This window comes from Diadema setosum, chromosome 5 (assembly GCF_964275005.1).
Source record: "Diadema setosum chromosome 5, eeDiaSeto1, whole genome shotgun sequence".
Classification (NCBI taxonomy): Eukaryota; Metazoa; Echinodermata; class Echinoidea; order Diadematoida; family Diadematidae; genus Diadema; species Diadema setosum.
The window spans coordinates 14,180,779-14,202,339 of record NC_092689.1 but is presented as its reverse complement, the minus strand read 5'-3'; the positions used below and the strand labels follow the sequence as shown (position 1 = coordinate 14,202,339).

Sequence of the window (21,561 nt, the reverse complement as noted above, 5' to 3'; positions counted from 1 at the left end):
TGTTAGTGTAAGAATGAGAGAGATAGTTCTGAGCTTTAACTCTGTGCGGCCTACATCAATTATTATACCTCTCCACAGGTTCATGTGTAAAATTTGTGCGCCTGTGATTCATTGGCACAAAACGGGTTAAAAGATCTAATAAGTATCTTAAAATGGAACATGTTTTCAACCGATAACCCATAGGCCCGAATACTCAAAGGTGGAATAACTTTATTACACCGCTTATTCCGCCGATTTATTACGCTTCTTATGCAAATCAGGCCTCCGTGACGTAAAATGACGCGATTTCTTCCCCGGAATCTACTGTCAAAGGTGGAATAACTTATTCCCAGGCCTAACTATTCCCCGGAATAGTTATTCCCGCTTTGAGAATTCGGGCCATAGAGTTTACGCCGAATGGGTATAATAGAGTCCCTGGAGCGTGCACCTATTAGCTGCGGTGTTCTGAATTCTGTGAACCGGGTTGACATCTTTCTTCGGAAGACCATACAGCAAAACATTGAAATTATCTATGCTATTAGCAGTATATAGCGTAAGGTGTGGTGTTCTTCTTCTGTTTAACGAGATGTACATGATTTCTTTATGATGACCGTGCATTGCAAAACCAACAAAAAGTCGCACGAGCTGATTTTACTTGAGGACTAAAAGTAGGTAATATGGATCAAATTTAGTCTATTTTAAGTTTGGGTTTTCTGAAAGATCAATCTTCTTCTATATAGTTGTAAAGTTTGGGATCATAAAAAAATGGAATTTGTCTTACTTACATCAGTTTTTGTAGAACAGTTCTTGTAGAACACTTCTTAGTGTACAAAACTTCAGCCTGATCTTATACAATCCCTTCATATCAGTGGCTGCTATAGAAATTTAAATATCCTTTTTTTTGTCCCATTCATTGCTCACAGCACTGCAGGGTGAGATTAAGAAGACACTTAACTTCAAAGCCTCTTTTCTCAGTAAACACTTTTCCAAAGGGCCCATACATTTTCTCATTATGTAGATGGGTTAAAATCCATTTGCTACTTTCTCTTTTTTGGGGGGGGGGGTGGGGCAGGGCAACTATCTGTATATTGTTACGACCAAAATCACTCTGAGAATGATCGCACAAAAGAAACAATCAACTGATGTTCAGGCGGTTTATTAACAGTGATATTGTGGGTACAGACTCGTAATCGGTTTTCACATCAGTACAATAATGATCACTATAAAACAAATATAAGTCAGTAATGGAATCACTTACTCACTAAATCACGAAATCCCTACAGTTTCCTGGTAGTGTCCAAATACGATGCTTGATGCACAAATGAATGATCCGTGATGCACCGATGAATGATTCCTTCGACGTAAATCCAGAGGCACAGGTTACAATAGTCCGCGTTATAAATCCAGGGTATAGTCCACGATAGATGTTCACGGCGAAACGCGCAGAATCCAAACGTTGTGACGACCACGTCCAGTTGATGCGTTTAATGATGATTCACTTTATAATGTCCAGCAAGGAATCCAGCCCGTCACAGCTTTGCCGTAACAATGTCCGTTGACACTAAAACATGGAGTCTATCTCCAATGTAGGCAAATTAATTCTCTGCAGGCAAAATGTCTCCCAGGCCTTATCTCCACAAACACAGTTTGTATAGCAGGTCAGCAGGTAACACAGGACTGACTATAACAAGTCGCTTCAGAGCCAGAAGTGACGTAACTCTCAGAGCAGAGGTGTTAGGTACTCTGCCTACCTCAGAATTTCTCCTGCTTATATACTATCCATTCACCCCTTTCTAGTACATTCTGTAATTTTCTCCAACCTGGGGCCACATACCTGAACATACTAGCAAGCCCAAATTCCAGGAATCCTGGATGACTCACTGCCTAATATGTGCATAACATCATTGCCAAAATTAACTACCAATCACATTGGGTTACAAGGGCAGTGCCTCACTCAGCCAGCACTTCCTAGAATTTTCTGGAATGGGTTAAATCATTCTAGATTGAGTGAGCTATAATGTATTTCCTGTCACATGCATACATGTACTGTAGCTACATTGTATACCATGTAGAAAATTCTCCACTGATCTGGTCAGCCTGTATGTACTATATCTATATCATATAGAATGTTCTCCATTAATCTGGTCACCCTGTGTACATCACGTATACACATTAAACAACCATGCATACAGCCTTGATACATGTACATAACTACTTGTGTGTACATTGTGACACCATCCCCCATGGGAAAAAGAAAGCCTTGCCGTAGCAAGGGTTTCTTTTACCTTCACAATTTCTCATTGTTATTTACAACGAATGTGAAGTACAATCCAAGTCAAGCAACAATAATCACATACTTTCACATGCTTTTTGATTAGCTGCATTAATTCCATGTTCTCTTTTCATGGTTACCATTTACACTGATATTGCTTGGATTCTCGGAGCTTATACAATCATGTCAAACTCAAATTGCATACCAGTACATCAGTAATGGATAAGTTAAACACATACGCTGTAAGTGATATGCAGTGAAAACTTTTCACCTTTGAATTCTACTGTGCTATCCACTACCTATGTCACACCAACTGACTTTCTGTCATAGCACTCTTTCAACATATTGACATGACACATTCTCTGGGGGGCATTTCATGAAGGAACTTGTCGGATAAAATATCTGACAAGTCAATTATATCCGACAAGTTTTGAGAAATTCTTTAGTCTGATTGGCTGATTTCTCTGAACTTGTTGGATATAATTGACTTGTCAGATATTTCATCCGACAAGTTCCTTCATGAAATGCCCCCCTGATCTGTGCTCCTGTCTGGTGTACTGATCACATAGTTCACATCATTGAGTTTCTTTTTGACACAGTATGGGCCACTGAACTTGGCTGTCAGTGGTTCACCTTGTATGGGCAGCAGTACAAGAACTTTGTCACCTGGTTTGAAGGTTCGGGCTTTGGCATTTTTGTCTGCCTTTCTCTTCATTGAGTCTTGTGACACTTTCAAGTGTTCCCTAGCTACCTCACAAGCCTTTGACAGCCTTTCACGAAACTTTGACACATAGTCAAGTAGGTGGACCTCATCATCCTCAGTCATGAATTTCTCTTTGATGAGCTTCAATGGGCCCCTAACTTCATGACCGTACACCAACTCAAATGGGCTGAAACCCGTCGACTCATTTGGGGAGTCCCTCGTTGCGAACAGCAGGAAAGGGATGCCCTTATCCCAATCCTCGGGATACTCCTCACAAAATGCCCTAATCATTGTCTTTAGGGTCTGGTGGTAGCGCTCCAATGCACCTTGGGATTGGGGATGATAAGCTGACGACTTCAGCTGCTTCACACCCAAACGATACATCACCTCTTGAAATATGCCTGACATGAAATTTGACCCTTGGTCAGACTGCACTTCCTTGGGCAACCCATACCTAGTGAAAAACTGCACTAGAGCATCTACCACAGTCTTGGCAGTGATATTTCTCAATGGGATAGCCTCTGGAAAGCGTGTAGACATATCCATGATTGTCAAGAGGTACTTATGACCCGACCTAGTCCTAGGCAAAGGTCCAACACAGTCAACTAGAACCCGACTGAATGGTTCTTCAAAGGCAGGTATCGGAATCAATGGCGCCGGCTTCACTGAATGCTGTGGTTTACCAGCCACCTGGCATGTGTGACAAGTCTTGCAAAACTCAGCCACATCCACATTCAACCCTGGCCAATAGAAATGCCTCATGATCCGATCCTTTGTCTTTCTGACGCCTAAATGGCCGCCAACAGGTAACTCGTGAGCAATCCTCAAGATCTCACCGCGGTAACAGGGAGGGACAACAACTTGACGGACCACCGTCCAATCCTCATCAGCTGGCCTATGGGGAGGTCTCCACTTCCTCATCAAAATGCCATCTTTGACATAATAGCACTCAGGGACCTTTTCAGCCTCAGCCTCAGAACACGCCGTCTGAGACAAGCCTTTCAACTCAGAGTCTGCCTGCTGTGCTTCAACCAAGGAAGACTTGCTAAACAGCCCATCACTGTTAGCCTCGGAGCCTAATACAGCAACCCCATCATTCAAATCCTTGAAAAAGGTTTCTGCCAACCAAACACCGGAATTCTCCTCCACATCAACAGAATCCGCATCATCTTGAACAGCTCTATGAGCCTGAGACCTAGTCACAACACAATCTGGAAAAATCCCAGGAAACTCCTCCTGCAACTGCTCAGTTTCAGCAACCACCACTGGTTTATCCGAAACAACTGGAGACACAACCACCATATCCCCAGCCAAGTCATTCCCCAACAAGAAGTCAATGCCTGCCATGGGCAACTCAGGAACAACTCCAACAGTGACAGGACCAGAAACTAGGTCACACTTCAAATCCACTCTATACAGTGGAACTGACATATAACTGCCATCAACAGTCTGAATCAAGACTTTTGCATTCACTGCACTATCTGGTGGAAAAGTCATACCACCATCCACCATCAACGACTGAGAGGCCCCCGTATCCCGCAGGATGACTACTGGTTTACCTGCCTCACCAGAAGTACAGGGGGTCACCTCACCATCAAACAAAAAGCTACGATAGCTCTCATCCACCTGCTTAGTCCTATCTTTGAACTTGGGAGATCGACTTTCAATGGCCTGTGTTTCACTGAAAGGGACACTATTTTCGGGTAGGACACTTTTTGACATGACAAATCCCACCTCCTTCGTTGCACCATTTTGCAACTTCCAACATTGCGACTTTATGTGCCCTTTCTTGTGACAATGAAAACATCTGATGACATTTGCACTTGTACTGGACCCTTTGTCAGATTGAGGCTGTGGTGCCGACAACATTCCTGAACCAGCATTCTGTTGGTTGCTCGACTGATTTTTGTCTCTCTTATTTCCAGAGAAATTTCCGAAAGGTGGTCTGTTTTCATGTCTGTGGGTCAACTCATACTCATCAGCCATGAAGGCTGCTTTATGCAAACTTGTCACTTTGTGATCTTCCAGGTGCAACCTCACACTGAAAGCAACACTCTTTTTGAATTCTTCCAAGAGAACAACCTCACGTAGGTTATCAAAATCCTGATCCACTTTCAGGGATCTATACCACCTATCAAACGTCATTTCTTTTTCACGAGCAAACTCAACATGTGTCTGGCCTGGTTTGCGGTACGAATTTCTGAACTTATGTCTGTACGCTTCTGGCACCAACTCATAAGCATTCAACACTGCTTTCTTGACTGTAGCATAGTCACGTGATTGCTCTTCAGAGAGAGATGAGTACACATCTGCCGCTTTGCCGACAAACACACTTTGAAGGAGCAAGGGCCAACATTCCTGTGGCCAGTTCAAACTGTTAGCCACCTTCTCAAATGACACAAAGTATGCATCAACTCTGTTTTCTTCAAACTTTGGCACCAGTCGAATGTTCTTGGCCAAATCAAATTCAGAGGGAGCCCTTTCACGATTTCCAACAGTCTGTGCATGAGTCAATTCCATCTCACGCAATTTCAATTGTTGCTCCACTTCAAGTTTTTTCATTTCCATTCTTTCCTTCATTTCCATTTCTCTTTGTTCTCTTTCCCTCTCTCTTTCTATTTCTAATCTCATCTTCTCTTTCTTCATTTCCATTTCCATTTTAGCAAGCTCAAGCCGTGTTTGATCAGAAATTTGAGCTTGATCTGGAGAGTTAATTTCTTCTTTGAGCTCCATGTGACCAGCTACCAAGTCAAGAATTTCTGCCTTTCTTGCACCTTGTGGAACATCAACATTTAAATGCTGTGCAATAGCAGTCAAATCACATTTGCGTAACCTTTGCAAATCTTTGAGGGACAAATCTGTCCTCTGAACAAATGCCTGAACATCCATTGTACTGATTGACATTGTCGCATGTATTACACACAATGTACAATTGAACAATCAACTCCACTGGTATTTTGTCTGTACCAATATTCTGGATTCCGGAACGTTCCAAATTCTAAGTTTTGGTTTTAAATTCACTTCCCGGACAAGCCCCCAATTTTGTTACGACCAAAATCACTCTGAGAATGATCGCACAAAAGAAACAATCAACTGATGTTCAGGCGGTTTATTAACAGTGATATTGTGGGTACAGACTCGTAATCGGTTTTCACATCAGTACAATAATGATCACTATAAAACAAATATAAGTCAGTAATGGAATCACTTACTCACTAAATCACGAAATCCCTACAGTTTCCTGGTAATGTCCAAATACGATGCTTGATGCACAAATGAATGATCCGTGATGCACCGATGAATGATTCCTTCGACGTAAATCCAGAGGCACAGGTTACAATAGTCCGCGTTATAAATCCAGGGTATAGTCCACGATAGATGTTCACGGCGAAACGCGCAGAATCCAAACGTTGTGACGACCACGTCCAGTTGATGCGTTTAATGATGATTCACTTTATAATGTCCAGCAAGGAATCCAGCCCGTCACAGCTTTGCCGTAACAATGTCCGTTGACACTAAAACATGGAGTCTATCTCCAATGTAGGCAAATTAATTCTCTGCAGGCAAAATGTCTCCCAGGCCTTATCTCCACAAACACAGTTTGTATAGCAGGTCAGCAGGTAACACAGGACTGACTATAACAAGTCGCTTCAGAGCCAGAAGTGACGTAACTCTCAGAGCAGAGGTGTTAGGTACTCTGCCTACCTCAGAATTTCTCCTGCTTATATACTATCCATTCACCCCTTTCTAGTACATTCTGTAATTTTCTCCAACCTGGGGCCACATACCTGAACATACTAGCAAGCCCAAATTCCAGGAATCCTGGATGACTCACTGCCTAATATGTGCATAACATCATTGCCAAAATTAACTACCAATCACATTGGGTTACAAGGGCAGTGCCTCACTCAGCCAGCACTTCCTAGAATTTTCTGGAATGGGTTAAATCATTCTAGATTGAGTGAGCTATAATGTATTTCCTGTCACATGCATACATGTACTGTAGCTACATTGTATACCATGTAGAAAATTCTCCACTGATCTGGTCAGCCTGTATGTACTATATCTATATCATATAGAATGTTCTCCATTTTTTTTTTCTTTTCAGGGGGTTTAAAAACAAAACATTACCACTGTATCCAACCGTTCACATCAGCTTATTTGTATTTTACGAATCTTCTTGAAAAAAAAATAAGAAGGAATGAATAATTTCTGCTTACTGATACCAAAATTGGACAAAACAGATTTGTTCATTCATGTTACTCGTCCGTTTGGATCGCGAGTAACGTAAAATTCTCCTGTAACTGGATATTTGACAAAACGGAGAAGGACACTTATACCATAGCTCTCAATGTCATATCGTTGTTTATAACCGATTGTTTCTGCCGGTATGAGTGATTTCATCTGGTAATGATTTCCAAGTCGTGTTTTTGCCGAGATGTTAAGGGCATACAGAAAATGTGTCATATTCACTTATCAATGAGGTTAAGGTATAAAACACAACAATACAGATCAGGGCGTCATCGACATGTATCCAACTCTGCGAGATTGTTGAGTGATACTGTTGACGGTGCTTGTGCAAGTATGAATTTGGTTATGGTCTGTTACGGTTCAATACGTCATGGCTTACAGTACTCTCATTGTGGGAAGGATGTACACAAAGGCGCCCGAAGACTTGACCATCGCGGCAATTTAGTTTGTTTGTATTATGATTATGTACCAATCACCGAAATTAAATCAATCTTTGGTATCATTGTGTTAGCTCAGTATAGAGTACACGGGGACGAAGTTTGGCAATCAGAACACATTTATTCTCCTTCCCAACTACAAAAGATCGAAAATAGAGGCTGGGGAACTACACTGACAGCTAACTACAATCTTCATTCGGTTCCTATAGATAAGGTACTCAAATTGACGGTTACAATATCTGAAAGACGAAATATCCATTTTTTACCATTCACCATGTTCACGTAAGAGATTTTTGAATAACGTGGCCCCAAAATACACGACAGGTATTTTGTATAAAAGAATCGCGATATTTGCTCCATAATCACCAAAGCCGTATTTGTCTGTAATTTTCAAAAAACAAAACAAAACATGAACACAAAAACATATTGTAATATTGTGATAACATGCTGAACAAATACCTATTTTTCTTCTTCTCCACTGACTATGTCTATTCATTATTTTGTCTGTTTTCATGAACGTATGTACATCGTGTTTAATAAAGTATTACCCAAACCGGGCCCGATACATGCATCAGTATCACTTTTGATCGACTACCCGCCGTACAATGTATTCTATAATGGCGGTATTAGATCATCTGTCTCGCTTGTATTTGTACCTGATGATTTCAATCCAGAAATAAAAAAACAGCAACAACAATTTCTGCGGAATGTAGGATCACCGTCCAGAAATAGTTTGATAGCTAGCTGTTGAAAGTGTGGGCCTATAAAAGTAGGACCATCCACTAGAAATAGTTTGATAGCTAGCTGTTGAAAGTGTGGTGGACCTACAAGTTCTGTAAACATTTTACGATATTTTTGGCGCATCCTATTCTCGTTTCTTTTTCTTTCTTTTTTTCACGTCTCAACATGACGAGTGTGGTTTAAAATGGGCTTCAAGAGCCAGTCACGCGACCCCATTTTGCTTGATATACTGTAGCAAAATATTGGTTATCGGTCGCAGATAAGTTTCTGTGTAAGTAGAGAGTAAGATTAAAACTAACTGCAACTCCTTGTAATCAATGGATGGAGAAAATTACAGGGAGTTGCCCGACAACTGGATTTATATCTGATGGGCATCTGCTGTTTGGTAGCGGTGAATTTTCAGATAAAAAGTGTTGTGCTTCTCGGATCGCCCAATGGATAGTTTATTATCTTGACCTGCACTATCAAATTCAGCCCAGGAGCGTCGAACAAGTGTGCGTGTGTGTGTGTGTGTGTACGTGGAAGGGGGCTGGGGGAGGTGGAGGGGAGGGCAAACATGTCACTTGCTCCCTCCCAAAACAGTGCCCGCGAGATGTTGAAAATGTTCATGCTTTTTTGATAATTAGAATTTTTTTCAAACTTTGGACCCAAAGTATGCACCATCTATCGCAAATTTCAATTTTGCAATATCTCCCTTGCGTGAGAGGAGGATAACCACATCCTCCCCCGTTCGGTCCTTTTCCCTGGATTTCATTACACTTTTTGAGACAAAATTCCAAATATTTCATCAAAAATATGCACCGGATCTCTCATTTCTATTCAAGAAGTGCAAAAGTTCCCTAATGTGGAAGGGAATATCCCTTTCCAATTAACTTTCCCCCTCGGTTCCCCTCCACAGATTTATTATACTTTTTTGATTGGCAATTTGCCAAATATTCCATGCATCAAAAATGTATACGCGAGATTACTTCATTTCAATTCGAAAAATGCAAAAGCTCCCTCCCAGGGGAGGGGTTGGGGATACCCCCTCCCACACCCTCCACCTGCTCGGCCCCTCTCCATGCATATAATATGTATCCACTAGCCCGACCAGACGCTGTTCTGGGCTGTGTATAGTTAAGTGTCCGCCAGATCGTTCGCGATTATAAAAATGACAAAGCTCCCTCGTGCTACCACATCCTTCCCTCGCTTGGTCTCCCTCCACAGTCTTACTATATACTTCTCTGGTTGACAAATTTCCTGGACCCAATTTCAAACAAAGTTGATATGATATAACTATTGCTGGAATGGCAATTGTCATGGTAACGACAAGAATCCAGCTTCATGATTGGCTGTAGCTGTATATATTGGAAGTTGCCAAACAGGCAAGAGTTGCTGTCCTAACGTCTTTTATGAAATGGGGCCCAGATATTCCACCCACAGTGTGCTTCAGATCGTTAACAATTGAATTTCAATTCTAAGTCAGAGAATACAAAAGCTCCCTCAGATGGGGAGAGGGGATACACTCCCCCCCCCCGGCCCCACCCACAAACACACACACCCTCCCGTTGCTCAACGGTCCCCCTCCATAGACTCAGTACACTTTATCCACAAAAAGTGTGCATCAGATCGTTTTATGTCAATTCTGAAGATGCAAAAGCTCCGTCGTGTCGGAGGGGTATTCCCCTCCCACCCCCCACCCCGTCCACCTTCATTATACTTGAACATACAGTGATGACGCACACGTGGAATAGGAAAATTACTGAGATTTAGCCAGTCACAATACATGTCCCTCAATTTTCGTTATTCTTGCGTTAGTGACAGAACCCCCCCCCCCCCGATATTTCACTAAATGACGTGTGCACAAGATCGCCGAATTTCAGATCTGAAAACGCAAAATCCCCATGGTGATTACTCTTTTAGCTCTCACCCCCATCTCTCGATCGCTCCGCTGCGCTCCCTCGCACGTATAGTCCTCCAACTGAGTCCAAGTTTTGTGCCCCCTCCCCAATCATACAAACGGATTGACGCCCCTGTTATTCACAATCAGAAATAGATCCATTCTAATCAGATGGCAAGTATAAAATTTGGGAGGTTAGTCCAGTCGGTTTAGGCAAATCTTCCGAGCCCAGTGCACACAGGGATAATCCCTCGTCCTTGGTGGTTTATGATACATTTTCCCGGTGATCACGCCGAGCTAGCGACTTCATCTTGCCCGGCGTACGTATTTATATACGGGCGACATAATCAAATGCAAAATTCAGCATTACATCTTCCAATATCAATCTTGTAGAAATGTAAAAATATATATCATGGATTATATTAACCAAAAAGAAATCGAAGGTTGAGACACTCGATGTGCCTCGCTAATCTAGTCCTACCTTGTTGGCGGCCGTTTCCTTTGTTGATGGCGAGAACCTCGCGAGACATATTGGACATCAAGCCGATGTCTCGAGCTAACTCATCGAAGACATGGCCATCAGCAGGACGTGTGGGTCGCGCGATAGAACAAACGGAAAGAAAGAGCAGTAAAGACCGATTCATCTTTACAGTGTTGCCATAAATACTAGCAAAAAAAAAAAAAAATCAAACGGCTTTTTAACGCACGAATACTTGTCATATGACAAACACCGCAAAGATGATTTTCCAAGCCTTTCGTGTATAATTACATCATGCATTGCATTATACACTCTGCCCCTACTAAAAAGCGCTTCAACACAAATCGCGTCGAGGTCACAAGACGCGCATGTTGGAGAGCGTTTTCTTGTCATCTTCACGCGAGGTTACTAGTGTTTGCTGGGGACAATTTCTCGAGTCGTCACAATGGTGATATGCGCGCAGCTACGCATTGAGTATGACGTCATTAAACACCGCATTCTACTAATTCCTAATATACGGTGTACAGGCTACTGGTTGATGACAGGAAAAGGCAGCAGATAGGAAAAGGGAATGACTATAAGAGAATGAATAACAGAACGAAGGCCCCCTTAAGATAAGGACAGAATATAGAAGGAAAGAAAATTGATAACTCCTTTCTACTAAAACAGGATCATGTGATCTGAGGTTTAAGGGCAGGTTTTCCGACACCTAGGGTCATCTGCAATTGGCATCCTCGGATATCAGGAGGTCTTGTGGAGAGAACTTGTAATTATGCAGTTCAATTATGTTGTATGACCATGGTTAAATAAGGCCTGTTGGTCATCACATACGTTTTCCAATAAAAATAATTGATTTTTTAGAACTATGAAAGACACAACCAACTCACAAATTCCAGCCAAGTAGTATGGCTTCAGTTGAAGAGTTGCTACTGAAGTCATTTAGCATGTTAACACTCGGCTATACTACAAGTTATTCCACAAGAATCTTATAAGGGCCTAGAACTTCTTAGCAGCGCACGCACACACACACACACACACACACACACACACACACACACACACACTTTAAATAACTCCACATACCCACTACTATATGCTCAAACACCAGAATACAGACATGCACTTCCCTCCTCATAATGGCTCTATTTACAGATTATAAAGCAGAGGGGGCAATGTGCAAAGATTTTTTTTTTTTTTTATTTATTTTTTTTTTTTTACTTATTATAGGTCCTTGGAATTCAAATCTGTTTTCTTTTTTTTTATATTGTCTCACAGTGATGATGCACAAGTATTGACTTTCTCATGTATTCATGCATTTAATCATCATTGAAATGATTTTGCCAAGCATGAACGAATGGAAAGTGCCACACAAATCCAATGCTCGAAAAAGTTGCATCAAACAATTCTGAATATCAGAAGTCATCTCAAACACTGCCGTTGACATATTCGGAGGAATATTTCCAGAAAACGTCCATCTCTTTTCAAGTGCACACCCAAGAAAAGGCTTCGTTTTATTGTCAACCAAACAAATACATATGTACACAATCTAGGCTCTCAAAAAAATCCTACAGACTTATATTACTACATTCATACAAAAGAAATCTTGTATTCCTATGTACATACTATTATATACACATGCGCGGTTTTCCCCTCGTCTCAAGGGCCTTCTTTATTAACAACTGAACTGCTCTCAAAAGAATGCCTTTAGGAAAGTGAAAAAATAGATATACATAGACAATGCATTTGTATTCTAAAGTCCTATTGAAAAAATTGTTCAAACACAAATATAAAATTGAAAATGTAAGCACTGCGGATAGAAATGCTCCTCGTATTCGAAATTTGCCCCAATATTCTACTGACATTGATTCAGAGCGATCTCTGTTCAATCCTTCTAATAAATAATGAGATGACAAATAACCACTTCTTGTCTCTACTTTGCTGTTCCATATCACAAATATAGAGCTATGGCCGAATGGATTATTCAAACTGATTATTGAAATGCATTGAAATAAAAGGAGTACAATAGATCTACATACATATTTACATATACGTATTTACATGGCCACTTCAAATAGACGACAAACAATTTGAATAGCTTCACTTTTCCCCCGAAAGGGTTCCTTTGCTGAGACATACAAAATGGCAAACATAGCAATGTATTGCAGACAAAATTTACACAAAATTGACCAAGGTTGCAAGATGATCCAATGGCATTTTCCCCTTTCTTTCATGACCAATCCAACTACTAACTTCTTCTTCTTTTTTGTACAGTATAACTTACACAAGACAAACACAACAAAAATGAGACAATATAAGTAAACGTTCATAAATATTGTGTACTGTCTGCAACAAAGAGGTTACACAAGCCATTACTTTGGACTTCAAAGCATTGGAAATGTTATCTACATGCATTTTTTTTCTTTGCTTTAAGTTGAAGCCAACTATGAATTTCCTCATTCATTGTCATTCAATGTCCCCATGGAATGTTCTAATAGCGAAAAAAAAAAATAACTAAAATGGCCTTAAAGAAAAAGATAACATAAGCTGAATTTGTACAGGAAATATATTTTTCACTCACTCTTTTCCCTATTGGCCACTGGCCAGTTGTCTGATTTGCAGTGTAGGGGTTACAAAAGGCCAGTACATTTATTCCACAACCAAAGGTTTTCAGATTCCGTACATAGGCAGTGGTGTTGTTGATCAAGCTTAGCAGGGGTCTGAGATTCAAAATACTTATTTAAGAGATGTGTGAGACCCATAACACAAACCTGATAAAAATGACTAACCAGAATCATGGCTCTCTGAGCATTTGCAGCCATCTCACGGGCAGCGTATAAGGATACAGAACTTGGACCACAAATCAGAAACAAATTTGGTGCCACAAGTTTTCATATTTCAAGGCACATAGTACCCCAATCTGACTTGGAATTCTCGAAAAACCTAAGCCACCCCATAACATTACAATCGAAATCAAGAACCTACGAATGGAGGGAACACCCTTCAATAGTAAGGTACTCTTAACACCTTCATGACATTTCAACTTTTACGGTGTTGGGATATTGTGTAATACATGGAGAAAATGTTGGAGAATAACTGATAAAAGACTACACTACAGCACAAACAAAACAAGCACAACCTCCACCCAAACTGGGGCAGAATGCTGTGGTGGGTAAATAAAGCAACTCTAACCTCACCTACCACGGCATCTGCGCATTCTAAACATTGGAAGATACTACGCAGCCCGAGAACCTGTGACATCGCCGAAGAATTGTTTTTTCTTTTTCTCTCACACAGGCTTTCAAGCTGGCAGTGTATGACTGAACGTCGAGTCTTGCATAAGCAACACACTCACAAATGATTGGAAAACAAGTAAACAACAAACAATAACATGACAAAATAAATCACATACCATCAAAATTTGAAATCACTGGACATGAGAGACAGCACTATGTGTTTGTTTCTCCTACAAGCTCTGGAAGTGGAAATGTCAAATGGCATGAAATAAAAAGAGATGGCATAACGTAAAAGTAATATGCTCAGTTTGGCATTCCACAAATGATTTATTGTATGTACTTTGGAAAGCAAGGAAACACGTACAACCCTCTCCTAACAAGCAAAGCAAAGCAAAGCAGATTCCACCGAATCACATTGGAGGCAGATGTCTCAATAAATACTCCTCATATGTTGCGCATGTCACATCGATATGTAACACACATGGTACAATGGCTTGGTCCTCTGTTGTATAAGTGTGACGGTAGAAAAAGAAATCCTCATTTATGTACACTATGCAGCTTCATGAGAATTTACATCATAATTTATCCGAAGATTTGTACAGGATATATGATACATAGTTTGAGAAGTTCATTTTTTCTTTTATTCTTATATAATAGAAAGACATTAGAAGTGGAGATGGTTATCGCAGAACACATTTTTTTTTCATCCACACAAGTGACAAATATGTGAATTTCACCCACACACTAAACGAGTGTCATTTCAAACAAAGCAGGAAACACCTCCCTCAACCATCTTCGTTTCACCTCTCTTGACTGATCCATCAAGTTGGTTCAGCGGAGACTCCATTCCACTTTCTCGACTCGTTTTCGTGTGCGCTCAAACATAATTTAACATACGCATCATCAATCCTATCAATAAATAGCACGACAGAAATACCACAAAGTCTTTGGAAATTTCTGCATTCTGTAGATGGTACCACCATTGCATTGGAATGGGCCAACTAGGTGAAGTAAAGTTAACTCCGTGGAAGTGGTTCTTCCTCAGACAAGGACTTGCAAGCCACATGAGAATCTCTGCTGTGATCTGAAACATTCTTCTACTTCCATCAGTTCCAGCATAACTCTCTTTGGCCTCAAAGTCATAAAGTTCTCCCTTCTGCCTCAAAAGGATTGAACTTCACCACGTACAATCGACAATACCATAATGGACACATGGTCTCTATACTCTGGATACACTCTTCAATTGCAACATTTTTCAGAACTTCAAAAAATGTGGCATATACTACCTCATGTGACAATAAAGTATTTGATAATGTTGTGGATGTCGTAACTGATAGCATCAGAGTTCTTACCAAGCAAAAAACAAAAACAAAAACAAACAACCAACAACGATAACAACAAACTAACAGAAATTGCTCCTGTGTTCATAGAAGCCAGTTTCCTCAATTTCTTTTTGTTTTTGTTTTTTTCATTTGAATACATATCATCTAGACACAACCCCTTAATGTTACCAGTCTGTCCCACTACAGTCCCATCAAGGCATCATGCATACACATATTTCAGAGCCTTGTTCAAAATTGGCCTCAATGATACCAGCGGTATTGGTCCAGCTGCGGGAGATGGGAGCCAAAACTCGCATGCTACGCACGCTGCAGCAGCAGTGCTGCTGCAATCCCCCACATTCATCCCCGAAAGTCCCGCATCATCGGTACTCTGGGACAAAAGCTTTCCTGCGACGCAGCCTCCCAAGCAAATGCTGAAAGTTGCAGATGAGCAAAAGCTGTCATCTAAACTTTCTTCTCGAGGCAGAACACAAAGGAGGGACTTCCCCCAACGGCAGCACTTGGTGTGCATTGCATTGCAACAAGGTTAAGTACTGTCTTGACTTGTAAAATAAGCACATGCCGCTTGGCACAAAAATGCTGCCGAGGTCGACACACGGACACAAGGACCGACTGAAAAAGCTTCTCAGCTTTCCAGTGAGGGTGACTAACCATGCGATCTCTGCAATGTTGGTATAAAAGAGTGCTTTGCGCTTCAGTGCGACTCGTTCCACATAAACTGCAAAACAAAGAGGGCACCATTACGCGGAACGTTTGCCGCCCACTGCTGCATGTGACGCAAACATTTCACAAATCAAAGATTTGCTGAATATTCTCTTTTCTTTTAGTGCTTTTGCAGCCCCATTTACTTATCATTTCAACAACCCACCGTAACTGCATTGGTGGCACAATGCCTACGAAGTTGTAATTTCACTAGTTGGTATACGGTGGAAGATTTGTCAAGGTTGCTGTAAATGGAGCCAAACTAATTTCACAAGCATGACAGACCGTATAATTGAAAGGCCAGGGAAGTTGTAATCACAATGAAGTTGCAATCACATTATTTAGACAGTTGAGGACAAAAACTGTGTAAACCCATGTAAGATGCACGGTTTTCTGAACTGATAAATCCTTGCACTTAGAAGAAATTTAAGAGAGCTTTACAAGATATCAACAGCACATTTACCAGCACCAATATAAGGGGAAAAAGCAAATAGATCATTATTCATTCCTAAACTTTGTCAGGTAAAATATAAGCTTTCCGTTGTGAATTTGCAGTTATAATGGGTTATCATAAAAAAAAAAAAAAAATAATAATGAAGCAAACTAGTTTTCAATGATGTATATCTGCTTTCCCTTTCACCATTTACCAAATACTTTAAAAGTGGGAATCTAATGTTGTTGTTTTTTGTAACTGTGGCCCATGACTCTTATGAATAGTTTGATATGATGGGTCAGAATGTGGGAGCTTTGTTCTTCAACAAAAATCTTTAAAGTTTCTTCATTCTTTAACAGATGAACAGTGACATGATTGTGTGAAAAGACTACATAAAAAAACACCAACACCCACACACAAACTACAAATAATATCTACACTAACCAAGAAGAAAACTCTTTCAAGACAACCAAAACAACACAAAACAAAATAAAGCAAATGCCAGTAAATTTACACGAAGAAATGCTTGATTTAGAATGTGATCCCAGAGACAGAACAATGTGTATGAGTTGGAAGGGTAATGGACTATTGTACTCCATGAGGTGGGGAGTAAAATGGAGCAGAGGTTATTGCCAAAGTTTGATAGAACAGTGTCTCTTGCTCCCCCATGGCAGTGAAATTTGAAGGGAAAAAAAAAAATCCAAGACACAAAACAAAAAGGAGGGGAAAGAGAAACTGCCACGACAAACTTAGTGGCCGGCTTTAATCATGAAAGGAAGCCTCGAGTACACCTGGAATGCTCTGGTGCTGATTAGGAAGAGATTGAACGTCCTGCTGTAGAACACTAAGTAGATAGATTTGAAAACCAAAAAAAAAAAAAAATGTGGTAAAACTACAGGGAGGCATTCAGAGAAATTGAAAATCCTTTGTTCCAAAAGCTCTCTCAAAAAAACACAACAAGACCAGAAATCAAACAGTAAATGGAGCACAGAACTACTGCATGATCCCAACAAGTAATAAATAACCTGATGTTGTTAACCTTATCTGCTAAACACTGGATAATTTGTCACTTCACATGATTGCTTTGTGCGTGCGTGCATTTAATCCATGCACTTTACCATCAATCTTCTCGTCTCTAAAAGAAATGTGATTGTCAAAAGTTTTCCTCACATGGCAACAGGGTTTGCCTCGAACAATAGGACATGAAAAATAAAGTCAGGATACCTGAACTACAAGCATCAGGCTCCTTTTGATTGACTTTAAAGAGACTTGGAAAAGAATTTGTCACAAGGTATCCAATCCATCTCAGAGTAGCACTAAAAGTCTTTTAATACCCTCTTGCATTGTTTCTAAAATACGGTCTATCATGCAGACACATTCGCCTTCTAAATTTTACTCTTCCTTTTGCCTTAGGCAATGTTTCATAACCAAGGACCCAGACACCTAGCACCAAACCCTCACTCACTGCCAGTTGACAATTTTTTTTTTTCCTGTATCAATAAGATGCAGCATGACAGTCATTTATGGTGCAATGCAGCTAACCATCTTGTAGCACTCTCATTCCTTGCCCAGGTATTTCACCAAGCTGCTCTACGGTCTTGGACGTGTAGCACCTCTGTACCGCATTCTAGTTCCTCCTCCTCCTTCTCCGTCACTATAGGTAGTCAGCGCGACACACGCTCCCTCGTGGCACAACACGTCTCTGTTGGCCACACAAATGGAGAGAAAGAGATGGGGCAGAGAGGAAAGGAAGAGTTGTCCGGGTTTGTGCTCCGCGACTCTTTTGTTGGTCGTCCAGCTAGTGTCATGAGTCAAGGTCCAGCTCCTTCAGACACTTGGCCAGCGTCGTCGATGACTCCATGTTGCTGATGGCTAGCCGCGCCAGGAGTAGTTCGTGCTTGCGGATCTCCCTGCAACAGCAAAACCAGACAGTGAAAATGTTGTGCAATGTCCAATTAACTGTTAACTTTGTACTGAAAACTACTTTTTCATAAAGGGAGTTTGAGTTATCATGTTACAATTCTTCTTTATTAAAGCTACCATGATACTGTTGATTATCTACAGTTACATCACACACAGAACAAAGAGTTCTATACGCATCCTACCACCAAGAGGTGCAGGCTGAAAGTGTTGTGTTTTCATGATACCAGTGACACTTACGCAGTACACCTTCTTTCAATCAAAATATGAATGGTTGCCACTTTCCAGCTACATTGACATATACTGCAGAGCCGTACATGTTCATTACCACCACATTAGTAAACCGATGTATACAAATATGAATCACTTCCAGAAGGTTGATTGAGTGGAACTCTCTTGAAATTGCAGAGCTTTCATTTTGAACATGAAAAATGAGAACATAAGCGAATACAATAACTTGTCCATACAAGTTATTTTCATCACGAGAATAACAAATGCTAACCATATCTATGTATCGACCATAAGAGGTATATGGACAAGCATGCATAAATGACAAAGGAAAAAGAAAGAATGGAAATGATGGAAGCAAAGTGGGAAGAAGAATATCCATTTGCTGGGGAAATTGTCATATTTCCTTCCTTAATTAATAAACGGATGTCTCAACAAAAGCAACATAAGTTTCCTTGCTAATGACTCTTTGGAGTGGACGAAGAGACCCCGACTCAACCAGTGCCACATTATTCAGTATCCATACACAAATGTCTCTGACGACAGGCCAGTTACTGTGAATAACTAGCCATTTCATCCATGTGGCAGCATTGTGGCATGGCCTCAACTGTGAGAATGCACCTTGAATGGGGAGTGTTAATCTAAAAGGATCATCATTACCTTCTTCCCACCGCCGAGTGGGTGGCCAGATTCTTCAGAATCAGCGCTGCTGTCAGTCTTATACTCTTTGTGACTGGACCCTCATTCTCACCCTACACAGGGCACAAAGAAAGAAAGAAGGAAATACACAACTTCACAATACAGCACAAGAATGCCATACATTCATCAACGCATGTGAAGTTCTTTTGATCCTGGACTACATTTTTCGTTTCTTTGAGTGATTTATTCAATGCAAGTCTTCCCTTTAAGGCACATGCTACTTTCCCTTACACTAAAAATGCACTTATATCACCATTCAAACAACTTTTTGAATTACTGATGTACACATAAAGCTGCCTTACAAATACAAATTGAACGTAATGACGTAATCCACCAAATTATGCTTGCATTCCTCCATATGTTGATTTCAGGGAGAGGGAATAAACATATCAGATTAAACTGTATTGTATTATATGCAGGCTTCAAAAGCAGCAGAATTGCGTAATTGGACTTGACAGTGATGACTCTCTACCCGAGCTTGATAAAAGAGAGCGATGTTTTGCATTCATTATCATTTCAACTTTGCCAATTCTGCTCTGTCAATTCAAGTTCAGCAATTAGCTTTTAGTGCTTGAACTCACACCGATCGGACATCCTTGAACCAATGTCAGATTTTTCCTTTCATTATGCCCGTCAGACCTGTCAATAATGTTACTCTTCGCTGATTCAAGGGCAATAAAACAATGAATGACATGATGCAAGTGCACAAATTGGAGCTGAAAACGCTCTGGCTCCTGAAGCTCAACAATGGCCTCTTTCATTGCAAGGTCAAAGTTTCCATGGAGAGTAGACCTTGGCGGCTATCAATGAATCATCCCTTTCGTGACCAGTCTTTCCAACTGCCAGCGAGCTAACTAAATGTTTCAAGTAGGGAAGTGATCCTTACCAACAGCTCCTTGAGCGACGGCGTGTGGAGGCTGCGTCGTATCGCATGGTAGGCCGTGTGGGCGTTGTAGACAATTGGAGGGGGTTGGGGCGAGGGGTCTTGCGATGGGGGTGGGGTGGGTTGTGCTGCACGCTGTGCCCGCTTCTCAATGGCAGCTTGAATGGCCTGTTCTGAGCAGTGCTTGTCCTATACAGTACATGGAAATAAGGCAATGGTTATTTCTTTTATTTTTTTTTTAACAAACAAGATCATCCGGGCACATGAAATATCATAAGTGGAAAAAAAAAAGGTACAAAGATTACATAATTTCTTTCATCAGCTTGACACAAAAACATTCTTCAACTCTCTGTTGACTTAATACTAGTCTATTTAACCAGCTCTAAAGTTTAAATGCACAGACATGTCACATCCATGAACATGGGTATGACGACAAATGAAAGATGTCACCACTTTACCCCTTCACACACGCGGGAATGGTCTTTTGCTAAGTAACATATCCGATTCAAACACTTGCACCTGTTTGAGTTGCAGAAGCATATCATTTCATCAGAAGGAAATGCAGGGAGCCAAACTAGATCTCATGGACGAGTTGGCCCAACACATAAATTACAGACGGGAGGAATGAATAAGGGGGAAAAAAGCCAAGCGATACTTTCTGTTGTTTTCCACTGGGGGTGTTTTGGTCAATTGCTAGGTTTGTTCTCAATTAATGTGGAAGATCACACACAAGGGAGCCCAGTGATTCATCAATCTCACCATTATGTGGCTGACCACCGACCAGCGTTGCCTCTGTATCCTGTCGCAGCCTTCCCACTCACAGAGCCCTCTATAGCTGACGGAGAGTACATGGCTGATACACGTGTGAGTATGGAGAGCCTTGGCTGAGGGGTATTTCCTGGTGGTAAGAGAAGAGAACAACATGATTAATCCCACATCAAAACATTTCATGTTTAAAATAATGCATGACTGACATGAATCGATCTCAAGTAATGATTTGTGAGCATAAACTCTGAATGAATTGCAACATGTGACATTATACAGAACCACATACCGGCAATCAAAGATACTGACGATGTCAGTCACCAACAGAAGGAACACTATCATGATGGATACTCCATTCTAGGTGACAGAAACGTTCACTCAACTACTGTTGTTGAATACTCTGGAATCATTCAACCCGTCAAGGAGGACGAGTCCCGACTATACTCGCGCATGTGTCTATGGGAAATGCACGTTGTAGCAAAATAAGTTCGTCCTCAACGGGTTAAGGGAAAAGCTAGGGGTGTTAGAGGAAGAAGCTGCCTGTCACATACTTTCATACAATTTTAATTTTTATTTGATATGACAGAACCATGTCAATGCATGACAAAGAGGGTA

The 21,561-nt window shown here is 40.9% G+C and overlaps 1 protein-coding gene across 1 annotated transcript in view; it reads right to left on the bottom strand.

The window, feature by feature from the left end:
* Positions 1-16,584: 16,584 nt before the first annotated feature.
* Positions 16,585-21,561, bottom strand: part of LOC140228601 (uncharacterized) — a 57,141-nt gene continuing 52,164 nt past the window's right edge. Inside the window, exons 16-19 of the mRNA XM_072308831.1 lie at positions 20,941-21,079; positions 20,185-20,370; positions 19,260-19,351; positions 16,585-18,361 (exon numbers count right to left, since the gene is read on the bottom strand). Coding sequence (XP_072164932.1) covers positions 18,256-18,361; positions 19,260-19,351; positions 20,185-20,370; positions 20,941-21,079 — 523 coding nt within the window. The 3' untranslated portion in view covers positions 16,585-18,255. The remainder of the gene's footprint in view (positions 18,362-19,259; positions 19,352-20,184; positions 20,371-20,940; positions 21,080-21,561) is intronic.